The 13921-nt window shown below is 33.3% G+C and overlaps 1 protein-coding gene and 1 pseudogene across 1 annotated transcript; both read right to left on the bottom strand.

The window, feature by feature from the left end:
- Nucleotides 1–4520: 4520 nt before the first annotated feature.
- Nucleotides 4521–5896, bottom strand: LOC145134162 (zinc finger protein ZAT3-like; annotated as a pseudogene).
- Nucleotides 5897–6009: 113 nt separating this feature from the next.
- LOC145134163 (integral membrane hemolysin-III-like protein) lies at nucleotides 6010–9726 on the bottom strand. Its single transcript, XM_079069053.1, has 4 exons — nucleotides 9573–9726; nucleotides 8490–9006; nucleotides 8308–8391; nucleotides 6010–6235 (listed from the first exon to the last, which is right to left on the bottom strand). Exons 2-4 carry the CDS (start codon nucleotides 8989–8991, stop codon nucleotides 6153–6155), a joined length of 669 nt encoding a protein of 222 aa, XP_078925179.1. The 5' UTR covers nucleotides 8992–9006; nucleotides 9573–9726; the 3' UTR covers nucleotides 6010–6152.
- Between the last annotated feature and the right edge of the window lie 4195 nt (nucleotides 9727–13921).

A 13921-nucleotide genomic window follows, 5' to 3' on the forward strand; every position in this document is an offset into this window, starting at 1 on the left:
GTTTTAGAGGTCAACATAATGTTGGTGAGTTCAGAGGTTTTGTATACTTTAAAATACTTTGTAGTTTGTGTTATGCCAACGTTTGTTGTATTCTTAAACTTGTGTTAGTGCATTTGTGTATGCCAAATTGTTTTCTTAGGGTTACCCTAGTAGTGGTTTGGATAGTTTAGTACCTATATTCGAGATCTGGATCTTTGTTTATGAATAGGAACATATATATTAGGATTCATATTCTTTAGTTCTTTATAGATTCCCTAGAATCCAGTATAGTTTGGTGTCTTGTAGTCACTAGAGAAATACCATCCTAGTATTCTTTTACTGTTTTACTTTGTGTACGCTACTACTCCTTTCGAGGGTTCCCTTAAAGAGTAGTAGTTTGAGTTTAACAATGTTACGATGAGTTCCTATAATCGTGCTATGACTAGTTGTTGTCGTCCGCCCAGCTTCCCGACGCTTCATTAGACGTTGTCCATGGAAAGAAAGTTATGTCTACACCGACTATTGTCGGGTTGTAGCTACCAATTGCAGGTGGAGGTGTCAACTTCGTATAAATCTATACATATATTCCCCTCTCACTTAATATCTATCTATCTATCTATATCTATATCTATATCTATCTATATCTATCTATATCTATATATCTATATCTATCTATATCTATATCTATATCTATATATCTTATAAAGCTAGCATTTTTCCTTGAACCTCATGCATTTGAAACTCCCATGCATCTTTCTTTTCACCACATTCATTTGAAACTCCCATGACTTTTGAATTTCTTTCTAATAATAGTTATAAGTTGGTTAATAAGGTTAAATAAATATCAAACCTAAAGTGTAATCATATATAAACTAAATTTCAATATTAAAATAATATATTTACTTCTTCTTATAAAGTTATGTTTTTAACTTTGAACATATTATACTTAATTTATTAGTTTAATATATTGTTGGATGTAAACGATTATCGTTTTAAAGATACAATTTTGGAACAATTTGTATAAAATAGTTAAATTATTAATTTAAATATAACATTATAGGGTCAACTTAAATGTAAATTTTACTTTACCTTAAACAACCCAAAAAATATTTTGTAAATAGTCTAAAGTGATAAATTGTAGTGTCTTTCTAATAATGATTATAAGTTGATTAATAAAGTTAAATAAATATCAAACCTAAAGTATAATCATAAATAAACTAAATTTCAATTTTTAAATAATACATTTATTTCTACTTATAAAGTTATGTCTTTAACTTTTAACATATTATATTTAATTTATTATATTTAAAATGTTGTTGTATGTAAACCATTATCAGTTTAAAACTACAACTTTTGAACAGTTTAAACAAAATACTTGAATTGTTAATTTAAATATAACATTACAGTGTCAACTTAAATATAAATTTCAGTTCCACTTAAAAAAACCAAAGAATATTTTGTAAATAGTTAAAAGTGATAAATTGTAGTTATAAATGAAAAAACTAAATTGTAATCTCAATTTAACTAAAATATTTCCTAAAGATATTTTTATAATCATTAAAAATTTTCAAATAAGTAGTTTAAAATAACTTACAATAACAATAGTTAAAAATAACTATATATAAATGATTATATTTTTACCTTTAAAATCAAAAAACAATGTTTGATGTTTTAAATAATTATAATGACAAAAATTAAAACATTAAGCAAATAAATTTTAAAAACTTTATTAACAATAACAATAACTATAAATAACATTAAACCATATATTATATTTAATTTTATTCACGTGTAACTTGCGGGTAGAAGTTATTCAAACGATTGAGATAATGCAGTTATAATAGATGTATATATTATTATATAATTCAAAATAATCAATATATTATATCAATTTAGTATACAAATTATTATATCAAATTTAACAACAGCATTATTGTTATATTTTAAGAAAACATATATTTGTAAATACTTCAACTATATAGATGTTTCTGCGCAACGCGCGGGCATTCGTCTAGTTAACAATTATAAGCCTAAGGCTTATAGCTAAAAGTTATTCAGTTAGGGGATGAATTGTGTGTCATCTAACACTTGTTTGTGGGAGCCTCATCTGATCGATCGCGGTTTGTTCTTTGTTGTATTTATACGAGATGCTTATTATTATTATTATTATATATATATAATCATATACATATATATAAATAAGTCAGAGTGTTTTGCATAGCCAGATATTTGGGTGGAGTAACCACTAGGTACTAAGCTTATCCAAAGGATGACTATAGTAATGAGTAGAGAAAAAATGTTTCCTAGAAACTAGTCGGCGTAACAACTAGGTATGATGTTTTATATCAGTGTGAGTCAGCGTAACAACAAGACATAATATTATCCTTAAAAGTTGGGCAGGGTATCTACCAGGCATAATATTATCCTAATGTTCTATGCATAATCATATTACTTAGTTTATACAGTTAGCAATATTTATGAAAGCGATAGTTTATAACATGTATCCCCCCTCCTCCTCCTCCCCCCCCCCCCCCCCAGTAAACGGTTTGAAAACAGTAAAGTGTGGTTGTTAACTCACTCTTGATGTTTGAAACTGTTGATGTAGGGTAGAGTCGAAAGCCCGAAACTCGAGGATTTCTCGGAAGGCATAGACACGAGAAGAGAGAGAGAGAGAGAGAGAGAGAGAGAGAGAGAGAGAGAGAGAATAGTAATTTTGAAGGTGTGGGAAATGATATGCTGAAGCTTGCTATTTATAAGGGATTTTGGAATGCATGTCATGCAGTACGCGCTGCGCAAGTTGTGTGTGAACCACCCTGGGGGCTGACACGTGTCCCCTATCATGGTGCCACATCATCCGTATCATGCCGGATAGAGGTGTCAGAATGCACATCGCGCGTTGTGTGCAAGTGTGCGCATGAATGATTTTTAATCTTTGAAAATTCGTATCTCTCGCATGCGAACTCCGTTTTCAATGACTCTTATATATTTGAGTAGGTCTCGACGTATACTACAACTTCCCTCTTGGTCGTTTTGACTAATTTTAACTTTTGTTTTTAGCTTATATTTTATAACGGTTATGATTTTATAAAAATCATAACTCTTTCATGCGGGTTCTGATTCAGGCGTTCTTTGTCTCAAAATTTCTACTTAGCAGTACTACGTTTCTATTTTTGGTAACTTCTGCTAAAAGTTAATTGTTCTCCTCATAGTTTTTGACGTTGTGTCTTCTTATGTGCGGTAAATTTTTATTACTATAGTAATCATATTTTTTCCGTATTAAGTCGGATTCTTACGAAGTTTGTATTTTTGGGATTACGGTAACATGTATGTTCTAAAAATGTTAACATGTTCATAACATGACACGATTTTTCGTACACTAATATTGAGCCCTATTAGTCGACATAAGTAGAGACAAAAATTGAATATATTTATTTATATATTGAATGGTTACTAAGTGGTCCAAGTGTGTTGTTTGACAACGTTAGCTCCTAACAACGTTTGCCAATGTATTTTATGGATTGTTACAGGAGTGGACATCGCGAATCTATTCAATGAAATAATGTACGATGTCCTATGTTTCATAAATGTTGATCTTTGTGATCATGATGGTTTTTAATGGAATTTGAGTGTGCAATGTTTTGTTTTTGCGGTGCTCGTTGATATACTCCTTAACGTCTTTTTTTTTTTTTTTTTTTTTGCATTTCTCGGGTTCGTATGATTTTTGTTTCTATATTCAATAGCGATTATTTTAGGTCCAGCCAAAAAACTAGATGATTTTCAGTCAACATAATTAACCGAGTTTTCCCATTCCTTAAATTATGAGTTTGAGTTTCTCAAAAAGTTTCTTCATGCAGTTTTGGAAGAAAAAAACTGCTGGGGAATGGGGGAAAAGAAACACAAGTTGTCAAGACTCAAAAAAATTAATATTTAAGCAACTTAAACTAAAACTTATATGCCAATTTGTAGCCTTGCTCACGTAGAGGATAATGGAACTCTTTATTTAACTTTTTAACTCAATAATTAATAACGATAACTTTGTTTATTAAGGAAACTATTATTTTTCTGTTTAATGAAGTTTAAATAATTATTATCTTAGAAAACATACATAAACATGATAGAACAACGTTACCAACTCCTTTGTAATCATTTTTTCAGACATTAATTTTTAAATACATGGATTACCTCATGTTACTTTGAGGTCAAATATGTATTTTGACTTTTGTCATCTAACATAAAATAATTATAATAAAAGTAATTAACTTATATATTAATAATTTTCCGCTCAAAGTCTAATGAGTAATTACTAAAATAACATTCTTCTTCGTACACTATGATAGATATTAGATAATACATAACTAGAGCTCTTGAGCTCCACTTTTTGAGATTAATACAAGTATAAAAAGCACGTCAAAATCAAATCAATGACAATTTAGTAACAGTATTCCATATGAGTAAACAAAGGAATTGGGCTATTGGGTCTGACTGATTGGGCTTGACTATGGGCCTTATTTAATATCTTTTCGAAATTCTTTTTTGGGATTATTTAGTATTTTGACTTGAAGACTAAAAATTGTGGTTATAGATCTTCAAAATGAGAGCCGGTTTGGAACCAGAACCGAAACAGATATGAGTGGGACTGGTTCTGGTTCCTAAACTTTGGACTCGATAAGAACAGGTCCATGTTCTTGTTTTTTAGAACTATTACAGTGTTTGGAACTGGTAATTAATTTGACTGGGTATCGGTTTATGATCATTCCTACATTGTAAGCATAGATATATAACAGAGTAACATAGTGACACAATTATACCTGATTACAATATCAAAGTCCTAACCTTAAATCCAAATCTAAATTTGAAGAACTTGAATAATCTTCTCGAGGGGGAGGCAAATTCAAATCGATATTACACTTTGTGGGAGAGAGTACATATGTTGATGCAGCTGGTACAAGACCATCATCTTTCTCCCAATGACACCTTTTATGCCCACCAAGTGCTTGTCCACTTGGAAACACTCTTAAGCAAATACTACACTTATGTTCACTACCACTACTTCCTACAATCATCATCATTTATTATCAAAATGGCCCTCCAACTCTCCTTCTTTGAACTCCACACCCCTTTCATTTCTCATTATTCCAAAACAGCCCTTCACGTTCTTATGACTAGCCCTGTGCCCACCAAACGCCTGGTGGGACCCAAACACCTTTTTGTAACTATTGCACTTAAACGACGTCGCCGGAGCTTTGGACAGCATTAACAAGCAAGACGCGAGATAGTGGTCTTCGGTGGTGGTTGGAAGAGTATTAGTATTACCATCATCTGCCGCCATGAGTGGCGGAGTGTGGTGGAGATTGGATGATGGTGGTGGTGGATTGATCCCCCGCCATGGCCGTTCAGGGTGGCAACGCATGTGGCCAAACAGAGCCTTCAACGATGGAAACATTCTCCCACATTCGCTACAGGGTTGGGTGATTTTAGAAGCATTCGGGTCGGGTTTCTTTGTGTATTTGGGTTTTCTTGAATGACCACCGGAACTTCCACCAACAATGGCGTTCATGTTCTGGGGTTTGAGTTTGATCCTCTTTGTTCGTTTCTTTCTAGGGTTCTGATGTTCTTGGTGTGGACTTACGGTGGTGGTTGGCCGGAAAATCTCTTGAGCTTCCGGCGATGCATGGCGGAGTTGAGAATCTGATGAAGTGCTACTAGTCATGCCTTTGAGAAAAAAGAAAGAAAAAGTTGATGAAACGGATGATTGAGTTCTTAAGCGGCGGTGGCAGCGGTTACACATAGTGTGTGTGAGAGAGACGGTGGAAGGGCAGTTATTTTCGGTTATGTAATGTTTATCTATCTTTGAGAATGACTTAACAAAAACAGTGTAATCCAGTATAGTGTACAAGTTTTTCAACATTAGGTACATGTGATTAAGAAATGTTTTTTCTGTGTTTAGTCATTGTAGTTCTATGATTTGAATTTAACGATGAAGACAGTGGTACTGATTTTTCGGTGGATGTTTTTTTTTTTTACAGTGACTGACCCCCATATAGTTTGTCTTTATTTCATTTGAACCCCCTAAAGTTTCATTATTTTACAGGTTAGTGGAGAATAAAGATTAAAAAAAAAAAAGCTGGTTACTATTAACAACTTATTAACAACTGTATGCAGGATCGATTGCTTCACTTGTTTGATGGGTGTTCTCCAGTAGTTGTTGAAAATTTATGCAATGTATCCACAAGTTTTGCACGTTGGACTTCTCTTGCTGCAAATTTTAAAGAAAATAAATAGTGTTCATTTTACAATAAGACTGGAAACATATGCATAATTCAAGAATATAATGGTTGTTTAATTTAAACTAAGAGCATCTATAGATCCATTTTCAAGATCTTGTTCTCAAACTTTCTTTATCTTTGTCATATTTTAAGTATGTTAAAAGCTAAGCTGGAATGTGGAACTTCTCTTGAAACCTTTAATTCATGGTGAAGAACACAAGTTTTGTTAAGTACTAAGAGATAAAAGTAATTGTGAAGTTGATTATATTACTAAAAATCTATATCTATATCTATATCTATATCTATACTTATATTATTATAAATATAAACCATATTTGTTATATCTTGAATTTTAAGAGGTACTATAACTTAGAATTTTTTTTATACAAATCAATTATACATAAATAAATCATTGATACTTGCCAAAATTTAAAAGACGTGAATACGGAAAGTTATTATGAAATTCAGTTAGCTGCAAAATGACAATTTTGATATATTGAATTCATGTATATAAATAAATTTAGATATCTTAATCTAGACATCATTATTAATTAATTTACACCAATAGTCTGAACCAAAAATATAAATATAAGGTTAAAACATCAATATTTTACTTAAAATTGACAATTATTTTATTACTTTATAACTAATTATAACATTTACCAATTATTTTTTTTCTATTATTTTAATGAAATTATATAATTATATATTGTATGCTCATGTTACGCAAGAAAGCAAAAAAATAATAAATAAATAAAACAAAAAAAAACGATAAAATGACACAATGAATTAACATGGCTTGATCGATATGAACATGATAACTATTCTATTAATTAACTGTTTCAAAAGTTATTATGTTGGAATCCCTAACTACAAGTATTTATAATCATAAACCTAAACAACTATAGGGACTGAACTCGTATACAAGTAAATATTAAATAATTAAACATATCAATACCATAGGGGGGATGCGGGGGCAGAGGCCATATACGTAGACCATGATACCGCGTAAGAAAACAATTCGGCAAACGAGTTATTTGTCGTCGCCGCTTTGCGCAGACACACATCTAGTATGTACAATATATAAACTTAAATCTTCTTTTGGTGAGAAAATTTACTTAAGATTAAAATTGTGAAGTGATTCTCTTTATGAGAAAAATATGTGTTTGTGAAAATAATTGGCAATGCTAATGAAAAACATATTCAATCATGTTTTCTAGTAACGTCCTACATTCATTTTGAGGAGAAACAATCTTTATCGCTACTTATCTCATAAACTGTCTTCCCTCAAAACCTCTCGGCTTCCAAACACCAATTGGTATCCTTCAAAAGGCATTTTATCTAGGGGTGAGCATATTAACCGAAAAACTGAACCAAAACCAAATTAACCGAAATAATCGAACCATTTTAACCGAATCATTACTAAAAAAGGTGGTGCGGTTTCTATTGACTATTTTTATTAACCAAATACATATGATTCGGTTATGGTTTTCATCCAAAACCGAACCACTAAAAACCTAACCGAACCAATAATATTAATAAATGTTTTTTAATACAATATAATATTAAATATATGGTATGTAAATTATATTTGGAATTGAAAATTTAAAGGGTAATTATTCGGAATTAAATGCGATGCCTAATCTTCTATCATATTAATAAGGTGATAAACACTGAATCCTTCACTTTTTATAACAATGTACTTTATGTTTTTCATTTTTTATCAAGTCAGAGATTGATTGTGGAAAGAACAAACTCCCCTATGTGCCCTCCAAGATCAAGAGGCACATATTCTTACCAAGCCTTTACTCAGGGTAGGGTTTAAGTCAAATGTATCAAAGCTAGGAATGATTGATATACATTTAACTTTGTATTTATAGTAGATGATTTCTTTCCTAGTCTAGGATAAGTCAACTTTGTATATAAATAGTTTTTGATGTGAATAAGAAAAGTAGAACCAAAAAGTTCCACCATTTCTTTCATGTCGATATATAATTTGTACATGTAACATGTTAACATCTTCACCGCATTTTTATTTAAAGAAAGCATACGGTTATATTACCTTCCTCCATAGAGAGCTGAATTGATCTCTTTTCTAGTTCAACTGCAACTCTGCTAAGCCCAACTGATGTGAGGGAGCGAAGCACTGACAAATTAGGTAAAAAAAAAAGTGTCAAATTATACAAACAAGAAAAATCAAAACTGCATAACATAAGTATTAAAATTCAAGAATGAATCACATACTCTGGCGATAATCATCTTGATTTGACAAATCTAAAACCTTTAAAAAGTTCTGCAATCTCATATATCGCTCTTCCCATTGTTGAATACTTGATAATCCCTTTGAAGGTGAACTAATCTTTGTATCTTTGTGAGTAGATATTGTAGAATCGTTGATTGGATTTTTTTGTTCATGATTCTTTTCATCGTGTTCATGTGGTTTTATAGGTTGATCATTTGGTTTGATACAATTGCTGTTTTTATGATGTTCTGATTCTGTCTTCCTCCGGACATAAACAAGATTCCCCTTGTTATTGGTAGGTGTTTGTTGGGGCCTTTTGATGCCTGAAACCTTATTGGCTTCAACAGAAGAGTCATCGTCTTTCAAAAGTGAGTTTTCAATTTCATCTGATTTCTTCTCGTTTTGCAAGTTTCTCAAAGATGTGTTCTTATCATGCGTTGGAAAACTAGTTTCTGAATTTGCTAGAATGCGTTCACTGAACTTTGAATCTGTTTGTTGAACCATTCAGCTGGAGTCAACCTGTTCACCACAAACTCATTAGGAAAAACATAAAACCTAGATTTTCAAGCAAATCAATTTGGGGAAAATATAAAGCAGATTGTGTGCTTTGGATCTGAAACGGAAGCAAATCAACTGAGCATTAGAAGGAAATGAGCTTCAAACTCATTTCCATCTTCGGGAACATTAGTACCAAATGCAGTTATTGATGATTAAGAGATATTGGCGAATTGAAGACGTAAAGGATCATAAACTGATACAATAATGCATGGAATGCTAACTCAGGTCTAAGGAAGTAACCGAGAATCAATTCCTTAGGTCTATCCAAGCTAATTGACATCAAATTCATGAACAATTAAGCATAAAAAAGGATTCGGAAATCAATTATCAAACAATAACAAAAGTTTGCAATTTCCGAGACTACTGACGATTACGATTGCAAAATTCACTAGAAGCCCTGATGGGAACAAAATCAAAGCCTATAAATTGATACATGAATTCAAGAAATTTAAGAAGTGAAAAGACAGGCAAGCTCAAGATTAACCCAATTGAAAGAGATAAAGAGGGATAAATCATCTTCATATTACCTCGAAAGCGCTAGAACGGATCGAGAGGAGGAGAATTTTGATAGCGTGGGTGTATGCCCAGATAGCCGATTAAGGAGGTTTGCGTTGCGACTTGTGAAATGATCAGATGAACTCCAAACCTGTTCGTTAATTCCCGTTGAAATATTACTCCACTGTTTTACAGTTAATATTATAAAAAGGCAACAAAAATATATTTTTTTAAAGTGATTATTAAATTCTTAACTCTTAAGTTATAAATAAGCAACAATTTTTTTTAAAGTGATTTAAATTCTTAACTCTTAAGTAGAGAAAGAACAAAAGTACTAGACTATCATTTTTATATATATTCAGTTATTTCTTATATAAATTGTCATTAAGCATATACATATTTTTAAGTAATATCATTTTAATTATCATTAAATTTATATTCCTTGTTTAAAAATACAATTTTTACCGTTTATTGCAGGTACAACCGGTTTATTTATTCAAAAACATCATTAAATTTATGTTTAATGTTCAACAACACCATTAAACTTGCACTTCCATACACATGCCATTAAACCAAGTTTTGTACGTGTCTAGTTATTTTCATCTTTTCACAATCATCAATTTTCAGATTATTTTTTCCAACTAATACAATTCCAAAGAAGAAAGAAAACACTATTTCACACACTTTTTTTTAAATATTGTGAAGCACACAATCTCCTCATTCTCTCCTTAAAAACACCATCACAACTCTTTTTACTGTTGGCGTCCAACCTATCATTAGTCTTATCTTTCTCAGCTTCTATCTCTTTTATTACTTTTTGAAAGCCATCCTACCCCTATATCTTTCTCTTACCCCTTTCTTCTTGAATTATGAGCCATATTAACCACATTCATTTAATGACATAAATTTATGCTTGGAATATGACTTTGAACTGATTAGAAATTTGAATCAATTTTTAGGTTTGGATATGAGTTTGAATCAATCATAGGTTTGAATTGATTTTGTTGTAGGTTGAAGTTAATTTTAGATTAGTTATTTGGTGGTGGTAGGGGTGAATAATGGAGATGGATGGTTGTAATTGCGAATGGTGGTGATAGAAGGTAGTGTTTGTTGTTAATGGTGGTGGGAGGTGGACAATGACGGTAAGTGTAGACGGTTGTTATGAAAGTGGATAAGTTTGCCAGAGAAGATAGTAAATCGTGTAAAAAAAATTTAATGGTGTGACTTAATTTATATAAAAAAAATTAATGGTAAAAGTGTAAAAAAAATTAAAGGTAAATTGTGTACCCAAAAAAGAAAACATTAATTTGCAATACCCAGTGAAAATGATATGTTTTGGATAGTTCGAATGACTTTAATGGATGGGTTCAAGTCTCGTCGTGGACATATGTTAATTTAATGATATGAACTAGGAACCTCAAAAATATCAAAAGGAACATCTCATAACTTCTAGAGTAACATTTACTCACAAGAACTCATTCATGGGACCAAAATCTGCTCAAATCTCAACTAGTCCTAGATCTAAGCATAGAATAACCAAGGTCAAGACTTTATACCTCTAGGAAGCTGAAAAAGATGAATAAACCCTGGATCTACAAGTTCCTACTTGATCAATGCTCCTTTACCAAGCTTCTTCTTCTTCAAGATACACTAAACACACACCAAAACGCATACAAGGATCAATTCTCTCTAAAAATGGGTTAGGGTTTCGAGATAATGCTTATAGGGACAATGGAGGTTGATAATGAGAGATCCTTAGGGAATAAGGTGTTTAAATAGTATGCAAACACTAAATTTTAGGGTTTGCCCCTGCTCACGTACGCCCAGCGTACCATAGGTACACCTGGCATACCAGGGGGTTAACCCCGTATCCCAGATCCTTCGAGGTACGCCCAACATACCTCATTTACGCCCAGCGTACTTGGTCTCCATGCAAAATAAATAAACACTTAATAAATAACAAATTTACTTGAAAAACAGGGCGTTACAACTCTCCCTCACTTGAATCAGACTTCGTCCTCGAAGTCCGCCTCTGCAAACAATTTTGGGTAATGCTCAATCATCTCCTCCTCAGGCTCCCATATCCATTCTAAACCCTTCTGGTGCTGTCATTACACATTCACTAGACCCACAACCTTGTTTTGCAAAGTCTTCGTCTTCTTGTCTAGGATCAAAACCGGTCCTCTCTATGTAATTCAGGCGCCCATCCACCTGAATGTCCTCTAAAGGAACCACTGCGGAATCATCAACCAAACACTACCGCAGTTGAGAGACGTGAAAAGTGTTGTGAATCTGAATAAGCTCCTCGGGTAGCTCCAATCGATACGCAACCCTATCCACCTGGGCAATAACCCTAAAAGGGATCGATATATCTAGGGCCCAACTTGCCCCGCTTCCAAAATCGGGTGACACCTTTCAATGGTGACACCTTCAGGAGTTCCATTTCCCCGACCTGAAACTCTAAATTTGACCACCGCCTATCAGCATAACTTTTTGGGTGGCTCTGTGCGATCTGCAACCTCTCGCCTACCTGCTGGACCAACTCAGTAGTTCGAAGCACCACCTCCATGCTACCCATGACTCGCTGACCGACCTCCCCCCAACAAATCGGGGTCTGTCACTTCCTCCCATAGAGCATCTCAAAAGGAGTTCGATCAATACTGGCATGATAAGTTTGTTATACGAAAAATCCACCAAAGGAAGGTATGTATCCCAACTCCCGCAAAAATCTAGTACACGTACCCCAAAGCATGTCCTCCAAAGTCTGAATGGTCCGCTCACTCTGATCATCAGTCTGCGGGTGGAAAGTCGTGCTGAAGTGCAGGCGAGTACCCAACTCCTCATGAAATCTGTTCTAGAACCTGGAGGTAAATCGAACATCCCTATCTAAATGTCACAACTAGCATTCTAGCTAGGAAATTCTGTACTCTTGTAAACATTATCTACTGTAAACTCGTAACCCTAATTCATGTTATGCTTGAAGTTCAACCTATGGAAACACATTCAAACCTAGATTCATCAAGTAAAGTTGAAAACCCTAGAAATCTCGGTTTAAGTCCTATATGGACTAGGGTTTCCTTATTGGGCCTAATGGGCCAATAAGCTTCCAATTTGACTATTTTGGGCTTAGAACTCTTAAATGGGATCTCATTGGACCCACTCTCATAAGACTTAACCTTTTTGGGCCTTATAAGCCTAAAATAGACTACTTTATCTTTAATGGGCCTTATTGGGCCATAACTAATCCAATTAGCTTTAATGGACTCAAATCCATTCTCTTATACAAAAATTGGGCCGTGAGCTACCCTAAGGGCCCAATGGGCCGTAAGTTTTCCTTATGGGCCTCATGAACTCGAGTCAAGGCAAGAAAGGGCCAAAGTGATTCCTTCCTCCTTCCTTAGCCCATTTCGGCCCAAGTAAAACAAAAAAAAGAAAATATATAAAAGAATGGATAAATGAGGGTTGACAATTGTAGTGCCACCTCATAAATATACATAGGGTATCCATGCACCATTCTCATGTTTCCATGCATGTCAACTCATCTCACTCTCTCCCCTCTCCCCTCTTCTTGTTTCGGCCGAAGACACACAACACACACACACACTACACAAAAATTCTCTCAATTTCTCTCTAAGGCCATCTCCTTCCTTCCTTCAAGGAATTCTCGAAAATTTGGCTTGGATTCAAGAGTCTTCATCAAGTGTTGTCAATCTTTGGTAAGTCTTTACACATCCAAGCTTCATAACTTCACTCTCTTGTTAGATCATTCCTTTACACAAAGTTTTTGGTGTTTATACTCTTAGAAATCTTCTTGAGTTCGAGATCTACTCAAGGAAGTTGCTAGGACCAAACTCTTCCATTTATTTCTTCAAAACAGAACCCACAAACCTAAGGTGAGTTCATACCCCTCTATTTTCAGTTTTCATATGATTTATGGGGGAGAATACAAGTAAAATGTGAAGATCTATGTGTATTTGTATGTTATGTGTGATTTCTTGTGTTGTTGTGGTAAATATGTGCTAAAAATGAAAGATATTTCGAGATCTATAGTTCAAGAAGGAAAAATATGTGATCTAGGTCATATTTCACTTAACATGTCAAGATAAACTACTATACAAGCTTTAAAATAAACACACTACAACATAAAATTTGTTATTGGACCATTTTTGATAAATAAACAAAAGATGGGGAAAAAGATGTCATTCACGGTTTCTACAAGGATCAAAAGGTCAAAACAGCTAAAATAAGAGCTTTTATAAATATTAGGCTTTTTAAAGGACTAAAAATGTAAATTTTAGCCTAATGCGCTAAAATTTGGGCTTTTCGACTATTTAGGCCCAAAAATGCGAAAAATCAAATTTAAGGGGCTGAAATGGAATTT

The sequence above is a fragment of the Lactuca virosa genome, chromosome 8 (genome assembly GCF_052849685.1).
Source record: "Lactuca virosa cultivar CGN04683 chromosome 8, Lactuca_virosa_CGN04683_v6, whole genome shotgun sequence".
Taxonomy (NCBI): Eukaryota; Viridiplantae; Streptophyta; class Magnoliopsida; order Asterales; family Asteraceae; genus Lactuca; species Lactuca virosa.

Coding starts and splice junctions, on each gene's coding strand:
- LOC145134163 (XM_079069053.1), bottom strand. CDS start 8,991: ATGGTTCAACAAACAGATTCAAAGTTCAGTGAACGCATTCTAGCAAAT. Junction 8,392..8,489: donor TCAAGATGATTATCGCCAGA/GTATGTGATTCA, acceptor CTAATTTGTCAG/TGCTTCGCTCCCTCACATCA. Junction 6,236..8,307: donor TCAGCTCTCTATGGAGGAAG/GTAATATAACCG, acceptor TAAAATTTGCAG/CAAGAGAAGTCCAACGTGCA.